The 23,444-nt window shown below is 64.0% G+C and overlaps 1 protein-coding gene across 2 annotated transcripts in view; it reads right to left on the bottom strand.

Annotated features, from left to right (window-relative positions):
• Positions 1 to 289: 289 nt before the first annotated feature.
• The window catches only part of WWP2 (WW domain containing E3 ubiquitin protein ligase 2), a 37,853-nt gene continuing 14,698 nt past the window's right edge, over positions 290 to 23,444 (bottom strand). Inside the window, exons 7-24 of one of the 2 annotated variants that reach the window (XM_063141452.1) lie at positions 20,979 to 21,094; positions 20,620 to 20,803; positions 17,183 to 17,272; positions 16,075 to 16,249; positions 13,927 to 13,981; positions 11,777 to 11,858; positions 11,235 to 11,363; positions 10,011 to 10,089; positions 9,815 to 9,886; positions 9,605 to 9,693; positions 9,017 to 9,176; positions 5,589 to 5,722; positions 4,321 to 4,461; positions 3,762 to 3,882; positions 2,875 to 2,979; positions 2,321 to 2,417; positions 1,942 to 2,014; positions 290 to 1,817 (exon numbers count right to left, since the gene is read on the bottom strand). In XM_063141452.1, coding sequence (XP_062997522.1) covers positions 1,718 to 1,817; positions 1,942 to 2,014; positions 2,321 to 2,417; positions 2,875 to 2,979; positions 3,762 to 3,882; positions 4,321 to 4,461; positions 5,589 to 5,722; positions 9,017 to 9,176; positions 9,605 to 9,693; positions 9,815 to 9,886; positions 10,011 to 10,089; positions 11,235 to 11,363; positions 11,777 to 11,858; positions 13,927 to 13,981; positions 16,075 to 16,249; positions 17,183 to 17,272; positions 20,620 to 20,803; positions 20,979 to 21,094 — 2,002 coding nt within the window. In that variant the 3' untranslated portion in view covers positions 290 to 1,717. The remainder of the gene's footprint in view (positions 1,818 to 1,941; positions 2,015 to 2,320; positions 2,418 to 2,874; positions 2,980 to 3,761; positions 3,883 to 4,320; positions 4,462 to 5,588; positions 5,723 to 9,016; positions 9,177 to 9,604; positions 9,694 to 9,814; positions 9,887 to 10,010; positions 10,090 to 11,234; positions 11,364 to 11,776; positions 11,859 to 13,926; positions 13,982 to 16,074; positions 16,250 to 17,182; positions 17,273 to 20,619; positions 20,804 to 20,978; positions 21,095 to 23,444) is intronic. The other variant, XM_063141454.1, reaches the window with a different exon arrangement.

The following is a 23,444-nucleotide window of genomic DNA, read 5'->3' on the forward strand; positions in this document are numbered from 1 at the left end:
GGCCAGAGCACCGGCGCTTCTGCCAGTAGGCAGCAGCCATGCAGCACAGGAGACGACCCATAGGGCAGCAGAGCAGCGGTGCCCGACCCGCAGCGCCATCCCCCTCCCAAGAGGCCCAGCGCCCCGCAAAGGATGGCGTGACCTCTGCCCCGCCCATTCTGTTCTCCCCCCCTCCGGCCTCCGAGGCCCCTCAACGCAGCTGTCCCCCTCCCCCACGCAATGCCCAGGAGAGCCAGTGGCTTCTTCCACGGTGGCCAACCGGAGCACAGAGGGAGACGTGAAGCCCACAAGCAGCTGCGGATTGTTTATTGCACAAGAAATTGGCATCACTGAGGCAGGATGGTGCAGTACAAAACTATCCAGGATCCCCATCAAAAGCAATTGCAATTCGTTGTATCCACAGACATTTATATACAGATTTATGTATTTATAGATATGTACACAGACACACGCACACACCCTCCGTGGAAGTTGAGGCACGTAGCCACAGGACACACACACACACACACACACACACAGGGCCCGCTCGAAGCCTGAGCATCCTCTCTTCCACTCTCGCATTCAGCTCCAGCCTCAGGCCTGCCAGCCACTCACGCCAAGCCCCGGCCTAGCCATCGGTGCTTTGAAGCAGACACGCCGAGGCTGTGGGAGTCTTTTCGGCTGCTCCCCCCCTTCCTCCTGCCTCTTCGGGACGCGCAAGTCTGGGGTTCCGCACTTCGGCTAATTTTCTTTGTAGAAATGCAAGGTAAGACCTGCCTACAGCTCTGCAACTCTCTAGGTACCGACACTTCCAGAAAGAGAAGGCAGGGCCCGTGGCTGCAAGCAGCGGAGGGGCTGGAACTAGGAGACCCGGGGTGGGGTGGGGGGCTCCGTGTTTCCTGAAGGCTCAGCACCCCCAGCACCTCTGGACCCAAAACGTTTGGGGCTGTGTGGGGTAACATTTTCTGGCTGTCATAGCCCAGGGGCCGCTCTGCACCGCAGCAGGGCCAGCAAGCCCCGTGCCTCAGCTGACCAGCGCACCAAAAGGCGCAGGGGGCTATGCGGGGCTACACACACCCCCCAAGTCACGTCTCTCACTGGATGAGCTTGGGAAGGAGCCTGGCGGTGCGCAGCGAAGTCCTCTCCGATGCACAGAGCCGAGAACCAGGCGGGCTGCGGGGAGCAGAGACCTGACTTGCTCAGCGCAGGAAGCGGGAGAAGGCCTGGGAGAAGGCCAGGAGGGGGCTCAGGGAAATCAGGGGCAGGGGGGATTCCGCCCTGGATCTGATCCGTCTCTGGCAGTGGCCAGCCCGGGGGATGCGCCACCATTCTGAAGAGCTGGGTGAGGGGCAGCGGAGGGAGGGGGTCTCAAAAGTGTACTGAGTGCTTTGCGGTTGAGATCACGATCCGGCTGTCCTGATGGGAGGAGCTGGGGGTGAGCAGGGGAGGCTTCTGGATGGGTCCGGAGGCCCCAGTGACAAGAGCCCAGGAGGCCCGGGGAAGCGGCTGGAGCGAGGCAGTCAGGCTGGCGCTTTGGTGAAGAGCAGCTCAACCGGACGGGATGGCGGGCAGAGCCAGCTCCTGCCAGGCCATGGGGAGGAGGGAAGGGGCCACCATCCTGCAGGCTCCCGCGCCCCACCGCCAGATCCAGGCCCGAGTGATGCCCCTCCCCCTTTCCTGGGGATCTCGCTCCGTTTCCAGGGCTGGGGGGCTCCCCCAGAGCGTCTCCGCCTGCCCCTCACTCCTGCCCAAAGCCCTCCGTCTCCTCGATGGCATACAGCAGCTTCTCTTTCAACTGCTCGAAGCTCTTGTAAGGAGGCAGGTCCAGGCGGTTGAAGCTGCAAACGGCAAAGGCAGCCTCTCAGCACACAGGGCGGGGCAAGCCAGCGGCCACGCCCACCCTGTCCCGAGGGAGGGAGGGAGGGAGGGAGGGAGGGAGGAGCTGCCGGTGGACTCACTCACCACGTGTGGCTACGGGGCAGCCAGGTCTCCTTGCCCACTTTGTCGACGCAGAACTTCTGGGGCCCGTTGCTGCCTGAAGGAAAGGAGCACAGCGTCCCCCGCTTAGCCCAGCAGCCCAGGGCGGCACGCAGCAGGTGCAGCCCAGGCGGCAAACGCCAGCAGCTTTTCCCTGCAAAGAGCTCTGAGCCAAAATATGGATTTCCCAGCTGCCTTAGCTGGAAGCAGCAGAAACGCAGGTCTGGAACGAGCTGAACGTCCCAGGGGGCCAGAAGAGCAGGGTGGATCAGCCACGACCATCCCTCTGCCCCCTCCGCCCCAGCTGGAAGCCCCACCCCACCCCCCAGGCCCTCCCTGGGGAAGCAGCCGGACACACACGTACCGATGAGCTCTGCAAAGCCCCCGACTGGCAGCCGACACGTCCCTGTCACAAACTGCAGCAGGCGGATCCGCTTCTCGTTGTCCATCTCCTTGACCACCTGCGAACCACGGGGTTGGGAGGTGTAAGAGCGGGGCTGGGGGGGGGAGCTTCTCCACCAAGGATCTGGGGCAGGGGCAGGGGCAGAGAGCGGCCCCTCGAGGACCGTGCAAAGCACCAGGTGCCCGGAGGGGGCCGAGAACAACCCACACGTCCCGCGGCCGGCTTCGGTGTGGGAGCTGGACCCCCGCAGGGGGAGGCCCGGCCCTCCAACCCCAGCTGTGGGCCTCCGGTGGAAGACCCAGGCGCTCTGCCTGCAGAGGCTCCGCGGCCACGTTCCAGGGTGAGTCCCTGACTTTGGCCACAGGTGCCAGGGCAAAGCCCGGGGCGTGGGGCCGCTTTCCAGCAGGCCCCGCCACCCACACGGGGCCTCCCTCAGCAGCCCCCCGGCAGCTCACCAAAGCCCTCCCTCAGCAGCTGGCCGGCAAGCCGGGTCGCTTCTCCTCGGGGAGCCTCACCTGCCAGAACCACTGGATCTGCTTGCTGTTCTTGGTGTAGTGCCGGTAGATGGCGTTCTTCTGCCAGTCGGTCAGGTCAATCTCTTGCATGCCACACAGCATCAGCTAGGGAGGGAACCCCAGGAGCTCAGCCTGCACCAGAGGGCACAAGCCCTGGCCAGAGGGCTGCCCAAGGCCAGAGGGCCACCCAAGGCCAGAGGGCCGCCCAAGGCCAGAGGGCCACCCAAGGCCAGAGGGCCACCCAAGGCCAGAGGGCCGTCCAAGGCCAGAGCAACACCAAGGCCAGAGGGCCACCCAAGGCCAGAGGGCCGTCCAAGGCCAGAGCAACACCAAGGCCAGAGGGCCACCCAAGGCCAGAGGGCCGTCCAAGGCTTGGGTCAAAGCAAGGAATGAGGCCCTGAATTTGCCCCGCTGCCAACTTGAGGCACTGGGCGGAAACAGGGCCGCAACTCAGCTTGAAGAAATCGTTGTCGATTAATATGTGGATTAAAACAGACACTATGAAACGAGAACGCCTGCATCTGCATACGGAGAAAGCACTGGTTGTGGAAGGAAAAGCCCCTTGCTGTTTCTAGACGACTTGGGGTCCAAGCAGGCCCCCCCAGGAGGCATCCCCACCACCACCCAGTGCGGCCTCTCGAGAAGGAGGCAGCTCCTGCCACCCAGGCCTTTGGCAGGACGGGCCGGAAAGGGCGGACTAAAGAAAACCCAGCCAGCTTCCTGATGAACATCCCTGTCTCCAAAGGATCGTCGGGAGCGTCCTCCCAAAAGGTGGAGTTCGCCTCTTCCCGAGGCCCCCCAGAGCCCGTCCACGGCCCCACTTTGCAGGCTGCCCAGGAAGGGAGGCGGCTCTGCTCCCACACAAGCCGCGCGGCCTCCCAGCTCACCTCCAGCTCCTTCTCATCAAAGTATCGCAGCCACTCCAGCGGAGCCACCTCGTTGAAGCCGTCCAGGAAGGCCTGCGTCTGCTCCTCCACGCCCCGCGTGAACCGCCAGTCCGTCAGCAGCCTGCAAGGACAGACAGACCGCTCAAGGCACACGCCCCCTCCCCCCCCCCCTGGGCAGCTACAGATCTGGCCCCGCCCTGAGCCAGGCCTCCCTTGGAGGAGCTCAGGAGCAGCTAGCTCTGCGGGGCTGCCATGAATCACCCTGAAGCACACACTTTGTCCTGGTCAGCCCTCCTCCAGGGCAGCCAGTGAGGTTGGCCCAAACGTTCCCCTTCCCTACGACCCCGGCCCCAGGTGCTGGCTGGCCCGGGGCCACCTGAGGCGCTTGCACAGCGGAGCGCCCTCTGGACTTCCTCGGGCCCCTACCCACTGGGCCACGCGGCTTCTCAGGCGGCCCAGCAAGCAGGCATTTGCAGGCGCTCAGGGGCACGCAAGGCCGTGGGCCCTCCAGTGCACAGCTGCCGCCTTCCCCTCGCCCCCCCCAAAGGCCGCAACTCACAGGATGTACTCGTCCTTGTTCTCCTCGGTGACGCGGATGCTGTCGCCGCCCTCCTTCAACTCGTGGGTGGTCACCTTGCCCAGGATCTCCATGTCCTGGATGAAGTAGAGTTCCAGCCCACACTCCTCCAAGTTGTTCTCTCTGCAGGGGACCAAGGTGGTGGTGGTGGTGGGGAGAAACAGCTGGATCAGCAGCAGCGGGACAACAGCCGGGTGGCTGGGGCCAGGGGGAAGTCTGGCCCAGATGTGCCGCAGGAGGCTAAAGGCCCCAGTTGCCCTCAAGGGCTGTTGGTGTGGAGCCCAGGCGTGAGGAGTACCTGGACAAAACGGCCCCTGCAGAAGGAGCCCCTCGGCTTCGCCTCATGCCCCTGCTCTCTCTGCACCTGGCATTAAATCCACCCCCCCGGCCCCCAGTTTGACATGCACGATGCGATCCCGAAGCAACCTCCGCCCGGGGCCTTGGGAGGCTGGGCTCCCTGCGCTCCTCTCGCTCTGTCGTCTTTGCCTCCCTGTGTCCACCTGTGGCCCTCATGGGGCACCCGGAACACCCTTTCAGCGGCCTCCACGTTTCGAGGCAAGTGGAACCCCAGTCCATTAAAACAGCTGGACGAGACGTGCGTCTGGGGGGTGGCAAGGAACAGGGAGGCCTCAGGGAGCTCTCCTGGGTGCTGTAAGGCGGCCCGGCCACGAGGCCACGGTGAAAACCGAGGCTGTGCAGGCCAGGAGGGCCTCTTAAAACACAGGGGGCACATTTAAAGCACCGCTCGATCCAATGGGCTGCCCTTCTGCATGGCTAAGTGGGCAATTGCAGAAGATCCCGTGTAACGAAATGCCGGCGCCTTGGAAGAAGTGGACGAGCGAAGCCTCTCGGATTGTAATTTGCAGAGCGATTGTAAAAAGAATGTGATCTTTCCCTCTACTAAGGACTCTCCCTGGACGCTCTTCTGAAGCCCTGGTTCTGCCGAAGGGATCATTCTCCTGCCATTATTGAGAGGGTTGCAAAACAATATTTTGACTTCACTGCAAATTGAGAGGTGGGTGGGTGGGAGGAGGTGGAACTACAACCCTGCTTTTTAACCTACGTCTGTCTTATTTAATTGTTCTTAACTGGTTTTATTTGCTCTTTGCCTCAACGTTTTTATTGGTTTGTGACTGCAATAAACAAGGCATTCATTCATGGCTTAATGGGATTGGACTTGGGAGGAGGATGTGCCCCCCCCTTTGGGGGACCAGGAGGGCCCATGGGGGAGCCGGGAGGGGGGTACTGACTTGATCCAGACAATGGAGTTGTAGAACTCGGGGTCGATGGATTCCAGGTCCTTGAGGGTGGGGCGCTTGTTGAGCATGCGCTTGTAGAAGGGCAGGGTGAAGCCCGTGTCAATGAACTTGCCGTGGTACAGCGCCTGCAAGGCAAGAACCCCCAAAAACACATCAGCCGTACCCCATCGGGAGAGTTCCACACTGAACCCCAGCAGAGAAGGAACCGAACTGAGCCAAGAGGCCAGAAGGCCCACGGGGAGGTGGAAGAACCCAGCAGGGAGGAGGCGCCAGCCGGCCGGATTCCCGCCCCCACCCCCCGGGCACTTCCAGGCTGTAGTTTTCATTTTTATATTGTATTTTGTATTCGTGTTTTTAAATTGTTGGTTGTTTTACTATGCTCTTCATGGTTTTAATTTTTGTGAACCGCCCAGAGAGCTTCGGCTATTGGGCGGTATAGAAATGTAATGAATAAATAAATATTTTTTATATATATACATTTATATTCCGCCTTCCATAGATACTTAGCCCAGGATGGTTGAAGGTGTAAATCTCACGGAAAGCACAACGGCCGAACAACCACAAGACATGCGGGACCATTAGAATCAGCAGGAGAATAAATGCAAATAATACGATAAAACGGCGGAAGGAAATTCTTCATTTCCAGCGTTTGTAACGCAGCTCTTTAAAAAGCCTGAGTGAACAGAAATCTCTTGACGCGACGCCTAAAGGACCCGAAGGCGGGCGCCGGGCGAGAGGCAGAGTCCCACCACCACGGCATCGTGGCAGCAGAGGGGGGGGGAGCCGTGGCCCCGTGGCAGCAGAGCCCCCGCCTGGCGTGCCGAAGGTCCCGGGTTCGGTCCAGGCAGCGTCTCTCCGAGGAGAGCTGGGAAAACCTCCCGCCTGGAAAACGGGAGAGCCGTTGCTGCCAGTCAGTGCTGACAACACTGGGCCAAAGGGACTGAGGATCCGGTGCAGGAGTCGTCCCTGGAAGGCCCCCTGCTTCGCTGCCACCCACTTGGATCTGCCAGGGTGGCAGCATCAATGGCAGAGCTGCCTGTTGGGGGGGAGGGGGAGGGGGAGGGGAGGGGGCACGGCCCCCTTCAGGCACCTGGTCACACACCGCAAAGGCCTCCAATGGCTGCCCCCCCCCACGTGCGGCCTGTGCTTCCCTCCCCTCTGACCCCACCCTGAGGAGCAGAGGCAGCCAGCCCCCTCTCTCCCCCCCTCCCCAAACAGCTCCAGAGGACCGTTTGTTTAGCCAGCGCTCCGTGGCCACAGCAGGCCTTCAGGAGCCAAGAATAACGCAGACGCTTCTGCGTGCCTGGAGGAGGCCGGCCGGGTGGTGAGTAATAGTCTGGGGTTTGGGTGGAAGGGGGAGCTGGGGGAGCCGGGGGAGGGAGAGACGGGCTTTGGGGGAGAACGCCCCCCCCAAAGGCCCGAGCAGGGCGGAACCATCCGGGGGTCCAGCTCAGAGACCCGGGCCGGGGCAGCGGCACTCCAGCGGAGCACTTTGGGGCCAAATTGGGGGGGGGGGAGAAAGGGCCAGGGGGGGCGGGGGCGAGGCGGCAGGCCGGACCAGAGGGCCGAGGACCCCGTCCCCTTTCAGCTGGGAGGACGTTGAGAAGGATGAAAGCTCACGGCTTTTCCTGCTAAGGAACAAACATTCAGGGCTGTGGAAAAATGGACGGAGGGAGCCTTCCACGGCACCCTTTGCCACGCGAGGGACGCCGGACCAGACCCCTCTCCCTGGCTTCCTCGGGGGGGGGGGGTGTGCTGCTCCCCAGGCCCCGAGATTTTCTGCCCCTCCTCCAACATGAGTCGCCTTCTCAGCCCACATGTGGCCTGGAAGCTGGGCCCGAAAGGGGCCGGGGCGTGGATGAGTCCAGGGCACACCTTTTCCCAGCAAGTGTCAGAGGGGCGGGAATACCTGTCCCTGCTGCCAAGGAGACTAGACCAGCGCACGGCATGGTTGCCTGGGTAACAGGGACATGCCCCACCCACCACCCCCGCACACACTCCAGTTTAGCTTGGGACCAAAAAAGCATCCACTTCCTTTGGCTAGCAGTGCTGTGACCTCAGAGCATTTCCTACATGTTCCCTGATTGGCTGGAAAGACTCCGAGAAGTAGCAGCCCAGCCAAAAATAAAACGGTGCCAGGTCTGCAGCTGGGCAGAGGGCCGGGTGGGGGGTGGGTGCCCTGGGAAGCACTGGGGCCTACTCAGCGGGGGAGCGGGGCTCCATCCTTCCCCCGAGCATTTCAGGTGCGTGACAGAGGCAAACTTCACAGCAGCCTCTCCTGCCTGGTTGCCTGCCTGCCTGCCTGCCCGTGTGTATGTACGTACGTACGAATGTGCAAGGCATCTGTAGGCTTGTAGGTTATTTATCCAAATAAAATAAAATACAGCTCTACTCGACACCACCAGCCCCCGCACCTCTAGCTAGGGCCGGGAACGAGCCCCGCCTGAAACCCTGGACAGCCACAGCCGGTCCGTGGCTGGGCTCACGGAATACCACAAGCCACGCTCAAGTCTGCGTGTCGGTTGAGTGAGGCTTGATGTTGAAATGTGGGTTGTTGCGTTGACCAGGTTCAGATGACACGACGCAGCTCGTCACGGGTTATTTAACCCACAACAAATCCCGGCACCTGAGTTGCATATGCTACTCAGGGGGTTGTTGAGCATGGGTTAAATGACCCTCACATAGCCCAAAACAGACCATGAGTTATCTGAGGGTTGTTTAGCCCTCACATAACCCACACTCACCAGGTTGCACACAACACGACAACCCCTGAGTGAGGGATGCATATTCTTTCAGTGTTGGTGGCCGTGTTGTGTGAACCCAGCCAGTGTAGACCAGCGATGCCTATCCTCAGGCACGGGGAGGGGGGGCAGGTCTGGCCTTGCAGCATTCCACAGATGGCCCCGCCCCATTCTCCTAGCCCCGCCCCTTCCCCCCAACTACCCGTCAATTGGTGGTGTCCCAACTTTGGTGTGTTTTTCTTCCAAATGCTAAGAGGGTGAAATCCCCTCCCCTCCGGCGCAGTGACCAGCAGCAGGAGCTTCAAATATGCGAGTGTCCTTGGCCCCACCCCCTTCTGCCTCTGGCCCCGCCCACCACCAGAATGCGGCCCCCGAGAGCTCTTCTGAAACAGAATCCGGCCCTCGGGCGGAAGAGCTTCTGCACCCCAAGCGTGGGCAATACGGAGCAGCTTCCTATGTGGTGAATCTGCTCTCCTCGCCTGGCAGGTATTTCGCTACCTGGGCACAGAAGGGAACGGTCAGCCCTGGGGACAGAAGGCCGTGGCCACGCTACAGAAACCACAGCCAAGAGACCCGGGGGGAGAGCAGAATGCTGGGGGAAGATCCCGGGCAAACAGCTCGAGGGAGAGAGGTGCCCCCGGTGCCCGCAAGGGGAGAGCCACGGCCGGGCTTGCTCACCATGGCGATGAACCTGCCGATGAAGCGGAAGTAGGTGAGGTGGTCGGGGTTGATGGAAGAGGCCGGGTTGATCTGCAGGCAGTAGTTGTTCTTGCCGGCGTACTCAAACAGGCAGTACATGGGGTTCAGCACTTCGTGGGACAGAAGGAAGAACCACTCGCTGCGGGGAGAGGCGGGGGGGGGGGGAGAGGCCAATGAGACCCACCCCGGATGGGACGCGGGACGCCCACCACGCCCGCTCCCACGCGGGCCACGCTGCCCTGCCCCCGCTCAGACGCATCCTTCCAGTGGCGCAGAGAAGCCCCGGCATCCCGTCCGTGGTTCTACCCTGTGGTAGAACAGCCTGACGTAACCTACCATAGGGTAAAACCACTGGCAGGACACCGGGAGAGGCGGCCTTCGGGCCGGAATGCGGAAGCCTGGAGGCCCCCCGAGGCTGCGGAGCAGGGCCCCCCGCCGCCGCCTTCTTCCGAAGCAGCGTGACCCACCCTCCATTTCCACACTGCTGCCCCGGGGCCCTTTCCCCAAGGTGTGATCATGCCCAAAGCCCAGGGAGGGCCCCCCCGGCAGCCCCCCCGCCCCACTCACCGGGCAATGCCGCCGTAGTCCAGGCCCTCTTCCCCGCGCATGATGATGTACAGGCGGCGGCGCAAATCGTACGGCTTCATGTTCATGATCTAGGTAGGCAGGAGAAGGGAAGGTGACGGGAGTGGGCAGCACCAGGCACACACACACACCCGCGTGGGGCCCAGCTGGACTGGCCAACCTGCTGCCCCCCCCCAGGCCCCCCCGGCCTACCTGCTGGAAGGAATCTTCAAAGAGCGTCTGCCGGGAGACACTGATCTTGACGTGGCTGGGCAGCGCGTTCGACTGTGGAGGGGACAGAGGCAGTGAGAGGCCCGAAGGCAAAACTCCCCCCGCCAACCTGCTCCTCCTTGGGAGGCCCCAATCCTCGCCCTCCTCCCCCGGGAGACCAAGATGGAGGCGCGCTCACGTGGCAAAGGAAACGGAACTGGTGGAACTTCCAGCGAAAGCTTCGGTCGTACGCTCCGGGGGAGCCGCCTTGCTTACTCCTGCAACAGCAAACTCGGCCTCAGAAGGGCACGGACCAAACCGGGGGGGGGGGCAACCTTTTTGCTCCGGAGGGCTGCCCAACTGCCACCACCACACCGCACCCCAGAGCCCAGGGATCAGGGGGTCGAAGCCTCCCATCCCACGGCCCCCCTCCCCTGCTGCCCAGCTGATTGGGGCTGGGAAAAGTGCAGATCAGCTGCCCAGCGGGCAGGTGGAGGTCTGAGCTTGAAAGGAGGTGGGGGGGGGGAATGATCCCCACCCCCCAGGCAATGCTCCTGCCATCACAATCGTGCTCCCCCCAGCCTGCCCCACAACTGCAAAGCGGAGTGGGGAGAGCGCAATGTACCCAGGGAGGAGCGGGCGTGGGAAAGGCCGCCATCCTTCCCTCCCTGCCAGCCTGGGGGGCCTTGGGCGCCTGCTCCAGGCTGCAGCCAAGGCCTCCAAGGAAACACGGGGGGCCGGCCGTGGGCCTGTAGGCAGCGCGAAAGAGCTCCTGCACACATCCGCACCGAAGCCTGAGAAGCCAGGGAGCCGTTGGGCCGCCTGCTCAGATGCGCCCGGGATGCCTAGAGGAGCAGGTGACCAGGAGACGGGGGGGGGGGAGGCCCCCTCCACAGCCCCCATCCTCATGACAACGGCTTATGAGGAACAGGGGGAGGGGGGAGCTGAGGAGAACAGCCCCCATGACGGGCCTCCCTCTCCCAGCCCGGTGTCCTCCAGGTTTATTTTATTTTATTTATTTATTTATGACCTTTCTCTACCGCCCAATAGCCGGAGCTCTGTGGGCGGTTCACAATCATTTATGTATTACAGGTTTGTGAGACTGAAGCCCCACAGCTGCCTGGTGGGTGCGGAGGCTTGTGGCCTCACAAGCATCTGGAGGGCGCCAGGTTGGCCAAGCCAGGGCCAAGGGCCAAGTCTCCGGAAGGCCTCGGCTCCTCCCACGATGCACCGCTCCACCCCTGCAGCGAGCCTCACCCAGCCACGGCCATCGCCTGCCTGCCTGGCGCAGGCGGAGGGCCGGGCAGCTCCACGGGCCCGCATCAACCAAGCCGCCGTCGGGTCCTGGCAGGCACGGCGGACTCAGGGGCTCTCGAGGAGCGAAGGGGCCCGGAGACGGAGCAGCCGGCGGGGAGGGACTTACCCTGACTCGAACCCCGGCCGGGGGTCTTTGAAGGTGGTGGTGCGGGTGTTGTGATCCACGAAGTAGCGCACGCGCTCGTTCGTGTATTTCATCTCCCAGCCGGGCGGCAGCGCCGGCTCCTGGATCATCCTGGCCGCAGAGGGAAGAGAGAGCGCATCACGGGGCGCAGCCAGGCCGGGGCTCCCGCGTCCGCCCAGCCCCACGGCCACGGCCAGGGCAGCGGGAGCCCCAGCGGGCAGCCGGCAGCTCTCCCCGGCCCCACCCCGTGCCACTTCCCCATTTGGCTTTGGACGGGGACCCAGGGGCAGAAACAGCCCTGCTGGGCACGGTCCTCGCGCCCTTCCCAAGCCGGCTCTCTGGGCTTGGGTGCCGGGGACAGGGTGGCGAGGTGGGGAGAAGCGTTCCTCCAGCTGCGGGGGACGGAGGCGCCCCCGGCTGTCCCCGGGCTCAGGGGAAGGCCCAGGTGCCTTTCCGGCCACCGGAGAGGCCTCCGCGCAGCCCCTCGAAGCTGCGAGCGCAAGCCAGCGGGACGGGCCGCCTACCCCTGGGTGCGGGGGTCCTCCCATTGCGTGGTGCGGGTGTTGTGGTTCACGTAGTACACTCGCCCGTTGTCCTGTCTCTTTTCTGGAAGGAGAGCAACGGAGAGGCAGCGTCAGCCTCCCTCTTGCGCCGGATCGCAGCCCCGCAGGAGAAGGCAAAGCAACGCGGCGCTCCAAAGCCCCTGCAACGCTCCGCCGGGGCCAAGCTGGGAGGGGGGCGCTGGCCGGGCACCCCCGGGGCCGTTCCAGCACCCCCTGCCCCACGGCACCGGCACACGCTCGCCTCGCGCCTGCAGGAGCTGCGGGGGGAGCGGCTGAAAGGTCCCAGGCGTGTCCTCCACGGCCCCCCCCAACTTCCTCCGCCCGCCCCCCTCCATGCCTCAGGCGACATCCCACCCCATGCGACGCGGCCCCGGCTTGGTCGGCCCACGCCGCGTCCACACACAACGCTGGCCTCCACCCCAGAGATCCAGCCGGGAGTTTACGTGCAAAGGGGTGCCGCTGCCTCCCCCACCCGCAGGGCCCCTCTCGCCCCCCTCCCCAGCTCATGCGCTCAAGGTCAGCTCTGTCCCATGATGGGGGGGGAGAGGGGGGAGGGCTCCACGTGCTCAGATCCCTTGACGCCCCGCCTGGCTCCCACGCTGCAGGCAACCCAACTCCAGGGCTGCTAGAGGCCCAGGACGGGGGGCTGCCCACCCCACCCCACCCCACCCCCTCCTCAAAAGTAGCAGGCAGCCTGCCTGCCTGCCTGCCTGCCTGCCATCACTCCCTGCCCTGCCATCCCCCACCCAGACTCCGCTGAGCGCCCTGGACGGTGGGACTGGGCACCGCGCACGATCAGCCCTCGTAAGAGACATTTGGGGCCCGGAGCAACCTCCCCGCCCCTGCTGGCACTGGAGCGCATGGCTCCCCGAGGCCCCTGAGCACCGGCCCCTCCAGGCAGCCCCAGGGCAGAACGTGCCAAGAGCCCTGCTGGATCGGACCAGCGGCCTCCCAGGCCACCATTCTGTTCCCACAGTGGCCAAGCAGAGGCTCCCTGGGAAAGCCACAAGCAGGACGCGGCACGGCGGCCCTCTCCTGCCCGTGTTGCCTCGGACGGCGGAGCCGGCAGGACCAGGAGCCAGGGATCGCCACTGCCGCTGCCTCCAAGAGTTCACCCGACCCCCTTTCAAAGCCATCCAAGTTGGTGGCCGCCACCACATCTTGTGGCAGTGAATTCCGCAGTCTAACTACACGCTGTGTGCATTGCACTGAGCAGACTGGGGCTGGAGTCCCAAAGGGGGTGGGGGGGAGGCACAACGCTTCAAGGCAGCTTGGGTTCCCGCTCTCCCTGCCCATCTGCCCCTCAGCCTCCCTGCTCTGCCCCCCTTCCCCCCCCCCTGCTGCCCAGTGGCACACTGACACAGAGGCACACCGGAGGTTCCAGCTGGCCCCTGCAGCCCCTCAGGGCTTCTTCCGAATCACCTGGTGGTGGGGCGGGGGGGGGGGGAGATGGCTGTTCACATCCTTTGGCTTCATGCCAGCATGGCCAGCATCCAACGGAGAGCCATGCGTCGTCCCCGCCCCCACCCACCCCGCCTGCCCTGGCCAGCGCTGTGTGAGGCCTGAGCCCTGGGACCTCTCCCGCCACAGCACCCGGGAGAGCGCACTTCTCAGCCCTACCCGAGATGTTGCAGTCCTGGCTCTCTCCGTCCTTCCAAAGATCCCCCCCCCCCAAACACACACAGCCCACCACCCCGACTCCAGCACAGCTCACTCGACGGCAACAGGAGCAAGGCAGGATAGCACAGCAGCTGCCCCAGGGGCGGGAGAAGCATCCCGGGAACCCAGGGGACTTTCGTTCGGCCTCCTCCCGTTTGCCCCTTCTCCTCCCTCCCTCTGCTCTGGCCTCCAAACACACGAGAAGCAGAAGAGATGAACGCTGGGGCTAAAAAGACGCTCACACACCCCACCACCACCACCTCTGGGGACCGGAAAGCAGGCGTGCTCGCAACAGACCGGGACTTGAACTCAGAGCCCAGGCAGGTCTAGCTGGTTCAAGCGACACAGGGACCTGTACAGGGGGGAGCCTAAAGGACCAGGTCTCCCAGGGGTGCTGGCTGCAGAACGGACGCCGCGACCCCAGAAGGAGGCAAAGAGGAGACGGTACTTACCCCAGCCAGGAGGGAGCGGCCCGAGGGGGTCGTTGTCAGCCGGGGCGCCCGAAGACTAGGGGGCAAAAGGCAGACGCCGCACCGGTTACTGAAGGGCTGAGCTGGAAGGCGGGAGGGGGGACACCCCCAGCCCTTTTGCCCACCTCCTCACCCTCACCCAAGGCAGCCAACAGTGGGGAGAGCAAAGCGCCGGCCTGAATGCGTGCGGCTCGGGGCAGAGGACGGGCTGCGGAAGAACAGCACCTGGCCAGCAGGCAGGCAGGCAGGCAGGCAGACAGGCAGGCAGCTCGCCGCTGCTGCTGCTGCTGCCGCCCCCGTCGCTGGCCAAGGCGACTGAGCGCCCCACCACAGTCCCACCTCCAACCTCCTCCAAGAACCACACACAACAGGGGGAAAAATATTGCAGGCCTTTCCAATGAAATCATTCCCACAAGCCCTGTCCACGCCCAGAGCTTCCTGGCTCGGTCCGCGGGCTGCCGCCTCCCCCCCCTCCGCCTCCTCCCCCCCTTCGCAGAGGGCCGCGAAAGCCAGCAGCCGGGTGCGAGATGCTCTCAGACTGAGGGAACATTCATGCCACACAGACAGGCGTTTCCCCCCCCCCCGCCCCCAGGTTGGGCCCATACAAAGCACCTTTATCCCACGCCCGGCAGCCTGGGCCAGGCCAGGGGACGCGGCCAGCCCTGATGGGCCAGCTGGGGAAGGGGAGACCGTGCCGCCCCCGAGCTGTTCAGCTCCCTCTGGGGTCTCTGGGGAGCCAGGCCAGGCGCAGCAGCCAGGCAGGACCTGGGAGGTTCGTGGCAAAGTCTTCGCCACGGCTAGGAGGGATGTGTGGCGGTCCCAAAACAAGGCCCCCGGCACCCCCGGCAGAGGCAGAGGCCGGAGAGACAGTCGCCCGAAGGCAAACGACGCTGCTGCCTGAACGACTTGGAGAGAGCCGCCTTCTACCACACTGGAACGGCCACGCCACACGGTGCTGATGGCCACGTGTGGTGGCAGTGGCGGAGACAGAGAGTGACCTGCCCCCACCCACCCCGATGTCAGGACCCAGCTAAAGGCAACCAACAAGGACCACCACGTGGAGGCCCAGTGGTAGACACGGAGCAGGCCACCACGTGAACAACCGTGGGGGCTGGCAGGGATCTGCTGGGCCCGCCGCTGCCTGGGAGCCCGGAGGAGATCAGGGCCCTGGAGGTGGGTCGCCAAGCTCACGCCACCAGCCTCGATCCATGCAAAACGTCACGCTTTGCCACGCTTGGAGAGCCCCCGCCATCTAGCGCAAGGCCGGGCAACTCCCGGGGGCCAACGCCCCCCTCCCAGGACCCACCGGGGGCTGCGCTGACAACACCTTGGCTGCCCAGGCGCCGGAGGACGTGGTCCTGCCACCCCTTGTCACTGCCACGCCAATGAATTTAAATGGCAAACTGCGAGGGGGGGGAGGGACACAAAAAACTGAGCAGCCCCCACACCTGACCCAGCTCAAGAGGGCCACGATCCCAGGAGGAGGGCCCGGATGTCACCTTTCTTTAGGGCGGCAGAGAGCAGCTGCCGGCAGCCCCCCCCCCCCCGTGCTTCCCGCATGAAGGCCAAGGAAACCCCTGCCCCCCACGCTCCCTCCATCTGTGAGGAGGGCTGGCCCCACCACGGAGCAAGCGCCCCTTTGCCCAGCCACGAGGTGGAGGGCAGAGAGAGAGGAGAGCAGCTCCGGCCCGGAGGGAAGAGGGAGGCCTCTGCCGCCCAGCCGCTGCTGGGGTGAGAGACGGCTCTTGGGCAGGGCAGGGCGTGGGGGGGGGGGGCGCTGCTTGGAGCCCCCCCCCCCCCCGCTGCTTGTGCTCTGGCTGCAGCATTAAGCGTCTCGTTGTTATTTTGGATGTTAGCATTGAAGTTTGGTTTGTTTCCATTTTGGGCCGTAAGCTGCCCTGGGAACGCTTCGAGGACGGCCTATAAATACCGGCAACAAAATAAAACGAACGAAATCCTCTCCGTCTTCTGAAGCCAGGCCCACGCCCCACCCAGCCCCAGGCCCCAGGGAGGCCTCGGGAAGCCGCAGGGCCGGCGGGCAAGGAGCCCGGGCCCAAACGGACTCAGGGAAGCCCCCTGGCGGGGCCCCGTTCCGGGCGTGGGGCCACCTTGCCCCCCGCCTTGCCCCACCTGGTAGAGGAAGCGCTGGCTGAAGTGCTGCATGGCCCCTTGCAGCTGGCTGCGCTGGCTCTGCCACTGCTCGTAGTTGCGCACGTACTCGGCCGTGGGGCGCTGCCACGTGGTGGTGCGGGTGTTGTGGTCCACGTAGTAGTACCTGCCACGGGGGTCCACGCGCTTCTCCCAGCTGCACAGAAAAGGGGAACCTCGTGAGGAGACCCATCTTCCTCCCTCCCTCTCTCGCACACGCACAGGGAAGCGGATGAATGCCTTTCTCGCCGCCACCGCCATTTCCTCTGCCGATAACGACGTACGGACCGGGGGGCGCTTTTGGGATCAGCGTAAGGATTTTGCCTTGTGCGGCAGGCTCACGATGATGCCCCCTTGCCTCCGCCCCCCCCAGCTCCTCCAGCCCCCGTCCACCCACTGCAAGGGACAACAGACTTGAGAAGTTTTGAGTTTGCTCTGGACAGAGTTAGACCCACCCCTCCCTCCGTCAAGATCGGGCCTTCCGCCTGCCGGCCCCAAAAGGCCCAGCGACTTCGACGACCAGCTTCCAACCAGCTAGGCCTGTTATTCCGTTGGGATGGCTGCAAGCGCTTCCACATGGGGCTGCCCTTGAAGACTGCTCATGCTAACTGTTCAACACCCGTTTTAATGCGGGTTCTGGAGACCGGGCGGCTGCTGCTGCTGCTGCTCTAACTTATTAAGGCTGTGGTTTGCATTGTCCCTGTCAGGTGCGCCCAGCAGCCTTCGGACTGAAGAGGAACGAGAGACATTTCCCCAGGCACTAAAACGAGTCAACAAATGAACGCACAAGCCAGCCGGCTTTGAGGACCACCACTGTCCTGAGAAGCTATTGCAGATGGCTCCCAAGAGGTCGCGACCCACATGCGATGCCACACCAGGCCTGGCAGGCCGCTGAGCGGGGCCACGGGCCCATTGCCCTCCTGCCGCCCCCCCCCCCGGCCACTCCTTCAAATGAAGATCCACAACCCTCCCCCCGATCCTCGTCCCAAGGCCCCCCCGCTTTCCAGTCCCCCTCCTCCTGAAGGACGTTCTACACTGGCTTGTGCACGGATCAGGCCCCCGCCCAGCGCCTTCCTCTCGGAGCCCCTACCCTGGCGGAAGAGGGCGCTCCCAGGTGGTGGTCTTGGTGTTGTGGTCCACGTAATAGACCCTCCCATTCGGCAGCTCCCGTTGCTCCCACCTGAAGGAAAGAGACGCACAAGGGGGGGGCGTTTACAGTGGAATGGAACCGGGAAGGGGGTCCCATTCCTGGTCAAGGCAACATTTATTGTTATTTCTTATTTCTAGACCTTTTCAGCACACAAAAGTACTTTGTGACTCTCATCTGTTATTCCATCAGCCCTGGGAAGCGGATGCCGGTTCGCACGACCACCGCGGCTTAAACAAGCCACAGTGGCTTGTTTTGAATAATCACCCCCTGGGCACGGCTTGTACCATCCCAACCCAGGCTACATGGGCTGCACAAGGGTTAAACAGTTCTCAAGTAACCCAACAACAGCCCATGGATTATTTGAGGATGGTTCAACCCTCGAACGACCCACGCTGCCTGGGTTCAGATGACACGATAACCTGAGCCTAAGTGGTGATTATTCAAATTGCGCTCCCGCTTAAACGCGCCATTGTGGCTTGTTTAAGCCATGGTGATCGTGCGTAACTAGGTTACTGAGACTTGCTCAAGCTGCTCCTAGAGCTTCCTGGCTGAGCACAGATCTCAACCCCGGGGCCTTCTCCCGGTAGATCTCCGCATCACTCCGGCTAGACCAAAGAGCGCTTGTGTAGACTTTGGGATCCCGGCCACCTCAACAGGGGGCAAGGGCATCCGGTAGACGTCTGCACATCTTTGCTCATTTTGCTTCGGTGAGCCAATGGGAGATCAAGTGAAAGCCTAGCTAGCCGCCTCCATCATCCGGAACCAGCCGCCTGTTTTCAAGCATGGTTAAAAACAAATGAATTTAGATTCTCTGGATGGACGAGAACCATTTCCCTGCTCCAGAAGCACTGCTGCGCAGAGGCCGAGCGCACAGAGAGCTGCCTCCAAACCCTCCCCAGGCAACGTCCAGCCAGCCGGAGCACCAGGCGCCCCGGGCCTCCCTCCCAGGTCATAGGCAGCTGGTGCCTCGGCGAGGCCTGCAAGGGGGCGGAGCGGGCTGGGAGGGGTGTTTGGCCACCGCAATTCACCTGGGGCTCCTGAGTCAGGCTGAGTGGGGCGCCTGGCCAAGCGCATATTACACGGGCTACCGGTGAGCGACCGAGCCCGGCTCACGGTCTGTCTGTCGGCGTATAAAGCCCTGAACGACTTGGGACCAGGATCCCGGGCAGACGGCCTCCCCCAGAACAGCCCCGTACAATCACTAAGGTCGTCATGGAGGCCTTGCCGGTTGGGCCACAACGTGCCGAATGCACTCCGGCGGCAACCTAGGAGCAGGGCCGCCTTGCTGGTGGCACCCACTGCCTGCGACGCCCGCGCCCTGGTCATTCAAGAGGCATCGAACGGGGCGTGTTTTAGGCTGCTGCTAATGGCCCGAGTCTTCCCTGAACGACTGCGCCGGCCGGGGGGACAATTGCAGTTCGTTAACTGCTGTGTTTTGAGCTCTCTGATTTTCAATGCTTCAACTCATGACTATTTGTATTTTATCATGATCTTATACCTGATTTTGTATCGTAAACCACTTTGGGTTCTTTTTTTACGGTAAGCCGTATTCACGTTGATCAAATAAAATAACGAATCATATAAAAAACAAAGCCAAGATCAGGAAGAGGGCCGGTCAGCCGGCCGGTTTGCCATCTCGGCTACCTCCACCCCAGACGAGGTTTGCTGGGCCGCACCGAAAGGGCCGCACCGCTGAGGCCACCTTGCCATCCAAGCAAGACGCCCCGCCTTAGGTGAGGAACCACAGCCCGCGCCTGCTGCCAGGGAGCATAATGCGCCTCTTTGTGTGCGCGAGACGAGGCGCGAACGGGTGTACATGCCGTGTTAATGAGGACTGCTGTCCCCACTGCAGACGCAGCGCTGATAGGAACCAGATGCGCCGTGCGGGGGGGGGGATGCAGCCGTCCGGCCAGAGAGCTTGTGAGTGTTGCAGAGGGATGCGTCCCCCTGAAGGAGCCGCGACTCGCACAGCAGCGCAGGCTCCCTCGCCCTGGCTCGCAGCCGATGCACGGCTCCCAGGAAAAGGGGCGTGCGTCTGAAACCGTTCAGCCCCACAGCCCACTCGAGCAGCATGTCATGAAGCCTTTGCGCTGGCCACGTTGAGGGCAGCTGTCCGGGGTGAGCGGCGCGAAGGGAGCCCTCTGCCCCCCCCCACCCTGCCTCCCCCTACGGGCTGACCTCCGTGTAAGCCCAGCTGTGCCCGTGCCAACGGAGTGGGCTTGAAACAGGCGTTTGATGCCGCCAAGCCAAACACGCCCCGGCGGCCAGGAAGAGGAGGAGCCGGAGGCAGCGGGCGCACAGCAGCCGGGCCTCGGAAGCGCTCCGGCCCAGCCCCACCACAGGCACCGGGATGCCTCCTCAGCCCCCGGCAGAGTGATGGAGAGAAGCGACGGGGGACGTGGCGTGACCACGCGTGTCACACAGCCCCCACCCGAAAGGGGAGACCGGGCAACGGGGCGTTCTGCACCCCGGCAGAGCTCCTGCCTCGAGCCCAGGCTCTGCCTCTGCGCCGGGAGCCCCGCGCACCGCACGACGTGAGCAGAAGGTGTGGCGGGCAGGGGAGGGGCGGCTCCAGCAGGAAGAAAGGGCTGCTTGAGAGGCCTTTTCCAGCTGTCTGCAAACAGGAAGTGGCGGAGGCCTGAACACAGTGGCGCTCACACAGGCCGCATAAAGGCGCACTGAGCTCCTGGCCCCCAATTACCTGTGAGCGACACACACACACACACACACACACACACACACACACACACGTACGTGGGGCTCTGGGCTGAGAGGCCAGGAGGGAAACAAACGGCTCCCTTCATCGGAAACGCAGGAGGCCCCTGGAGAAAGCCCGGAGTCCAGAGGAGACACTTGAATGCGGGGGGGGGGGGGGGGCTCCACGCGGGAAGAGGGGCGACAGAAGCAGCCACACGACCAGGCCGGAGGGGAAAGGGAGCAGCGCCGGCGGCTGAGGCCCCGTTGGCCAGGAGAGCGCGGGGGGGGCGCACGGAGCCCTCTGCAGAGAGAGAACTGCCCTGGGAGGGTGTCGGGACAAAGACGCTTCCCTTGAGCCCCCGGGCTCTGGTGCCCAACAAGGACCCCCCCTCGAAGCTGGCCCCCTCCCCAGAGTCAAAATGTTCTGCCTGCCGCGGATGGCGCTTAGCATTCACGCAGCCCTTTTCCTGAAGGCACAAAGGCCCCCACAGGCATTGTGTCTCAGGCGTCTTCCCAGCAGCACTGTGAGGGAGGCCGGGGCCCCGGTTGGAGCGGTGGAGAGAAAGGCAAGCCGACTCCAGGCCCAGCTCCCAGCAACCCCTTCCCTCTCCGGGGCGCTACGGCTGGGCGACCCCAGTCCCTGCACAGCCAGGCGGTCCACGCCGCAGAGCGCCACTTACCCAGGGGGCAGCATCTCCGGAGCCTGCGTGGCTGGCTGAGAAGGCTGGGTCCCCGAGCTGGGGGTCGACTCTTCCGGCGGCTCAGCGCCCACGCCTGAGTTGGGGGTCGGGCCGGACACGGCCGCGGGGGGCACAGCCGGGACCTCTTCGGCATCAGGGCCAGAGCCTGTGGGCTCCCCGTTCGCTGGAAAGACAGGGCGGGGTAATCGGGCCGCGGGAGCCTTCAGGGGCCCCTCTCCTTGCGGCGCCGAGGGAGGGAGGGACTGGCTGCCCCTGCCCCCCTCCTCTCCCCCCACCCCCTTCCTCTCCCCCCACCCCCTTCCTCTCCCCCCACCCCCTTCCTCTCCCCGCACTCCCACCTGTGCCATTCACGGTGCCGCCCTGGCCCTTGCCGGCCTGCTGGGCCCGGGGACTGTGGCTCTGCTCTCCGCCGGCTGCACTCTGTCTGGCCGCTCCGGCCGCGTGCCTGTGCGCTCTGCGGAGGAAAGAGGCGAGAGATGGCAGGAGGGCCTCCTGCGTCCCACCTGGGGCCCCCCTTCCCAACTCTGCTCTTAGGGAAGAAGGCAGGATGCTGGCCGGGTCTAATCCTGCCCTAAGACAGCAAGAAACAATGGGCACAATTCAGTTTGCTCCCAAGTCATGGAGGGGGACAACAAGGAGGCCACGCGGGGCGGGTGGGGGGACGGACAAGTCCTGCGCTCTCTCTCACACACACGCTCACACATGGCTTTGTCAGGTTCCCATCAACAGCCATGAGGACTAGAAACTTGCCAGAATGGAAATGAAAGGTAAGAGGGGTTCCCTGGATGAGACGCGCTCTGCACATGGACTGGGGCTACGCAGGACTCAGCCTCAACAGCAGGGAACGGAGGATGTGGCGGCCTCTCCATCCTGCCCTGGCTCAGGGGCTGAGCGCGTGCTCCGTATGCCGGACGTCTCGGGTTCAATCCCCAGGAGACCCAGGGAGGGAGGGAAAAGACGCCCCCCCCCACACCCACCCAAGACCCTAGAGAGCCACAGCCAGGCAGAGCAGATGAGGGATGGGCAACCAGCTGTTCTCCAGATGTTTCGGCTGGGGCTGATGGGAGTTGTAGTACAAAACATCTGGAAGGCAGTAGGTTGCCTCCCTCTGGTGGGGACAGTAGTGAGCTAGGCGGAGCAAGGGGTGTTCGGAGGCAGCAGGCGTGATCGCCCTCTCCACGCTTCTCTCTTACGACAACCCTGTGAAGTAGGACAGGATGAGGGAACGACTGGCCCAAGTTCATCCGGTCAGCTGAACCCGGGCCTCCCCAACCCTAGCCCAGCGCTCTGCACGCGCACGCCATCCGCCCCTTGAGACCCGGCTCATCGTCGCCCGTTTTCACAGAGCCAAGCGAGGTCCACATGAGCAGAGCGACAAGAGTGGCAGTGGCTTCGTGCTGACATCATTCCGAATGAATGCGCGCGGCGTGAGCCGGTCCGGGTCCTGGCACAGGGTCTGCGCAGGCATCACCGGGAGCGGGGGGAGGCAGGCAGGCAGGCAGCCGCGACGCGCTCCTCCCTCCTCCGGGGATAAACAAGTTCCGAGCCCCCCCGGGGCGCTTCTGGAAGCCCACGCAGGCCCGTTTCCGACGCGCTGCCGGGTCGCACGGCTGAGCGGGCCCAAAGGAGCCGCCCCGCCAAGGCGGCCTTCCTACGGGGCTCCTAACTTGGCATCGTCTTTTAATAGCTGCGTGGAAATAAACCCAGAGCGGTCACATGGCGGAGAAGGCCAAGAGCAGCAGCCGCAGGCGCTTAAAATAGGAGGCGGCAGCGGGGTGTGGGCGGGTGTCAGGCGGCGCACGATGGGAAGAGGGCGGGATGGGGCACCTTGCCCACAGAGTGAGCAAACCGAGGGGCGGGCGGGGAGCCTCAGCGGCGGGGAGAAGGCCCTGGAAGGGACCCAATCCCCGTGCCCGGACAGGCAAAAGGAAGCCTCGGAGGGCCGGAGGGCCGGGCCACTTCAGAGCCCAGGGAAGGCCGAGGGCAGAGCGGACCCCTGCCGTGGCGCCGCTGGGGCTGCTAGAACCAGAAAGCAGGGAAGTGGCCGGGGGGGGGGGGAGGGCAAAGCCAAGGGGGCTGAAAGAGAGCAAGGACCCAGCCCCTCCCCGCCTCCGTTCCTCCCCCTCAGCTCCTCACTGGCCGCCCTCCAGCGCCACGAGGAACTGTCCAGCACTTGGCAGCAAAGGCCGGCAAAACGCCACGGCAGGACACCAGGAGGGCGCCGCTGCCTCCCCCAAGCCAAGGAACGGTGGGGCCGCCGCCGCCGCCGCCCCTCACAGCACCAGCCTGGGAAATTCCTCCGGCCGTGAGAGGGGCCCCCTGCCCAGCGAGCGCTGCTTGTGTCCACGCGCAGGGGATCCCTGGTAGCCTCCCCCACAGACCTTTAGAAACGGCTTCCCGAAATGGGACCGCTTCTCCCCCCGCCCCCCGATCAGAGAGGGGCTGTTTCCAATTATGAGCTGCTGCTGCTGCTGCTGCTGCTGCTGCTGTCACTTGAAAGATGGAGAGACGGGGGGGGGGGTGCTCCGTGGGGTTTGGCAGGCGGGAGGTCCCTGGGGTCGACCCCCAGCAGCACCATCTCCAGGAAGGCCTGGGAAAACTCCTGCCCGAAACCAGGGAGGGAAGGAAGGAGGGAGGGTGATCCGGGGCAGTCCGTCTGTCCGTGTCAGCAATTCTGGGCTGGATGGACAGGGGAGGGGGGCTGACTCAGTACAAGGCCGGCCCCAGCACCCCCGGCATCCTCATCCGACCCAGACAGACCCAGGGTGCCTGCCCCTGCCCGGGGGCATTGCTCAGCTGCCGCC

The sequence above is a fragment of the Elgaria multicarinata genome, chromosome 14 (genome assembly GCF_023053635.1).
Source record: "Elgaria multicarinata webbii isolate HBS135686 ecotype San Diego chromosome 14, rElgMul1.1.pri, whole genome shotgun sequence".
NCBI classification, from domain to species: Eukaryota; Metazoa; Chordata; class Lepidosauria; order Squamata; family Anguidae; genus Elgaria; species Elgaria multicarinata.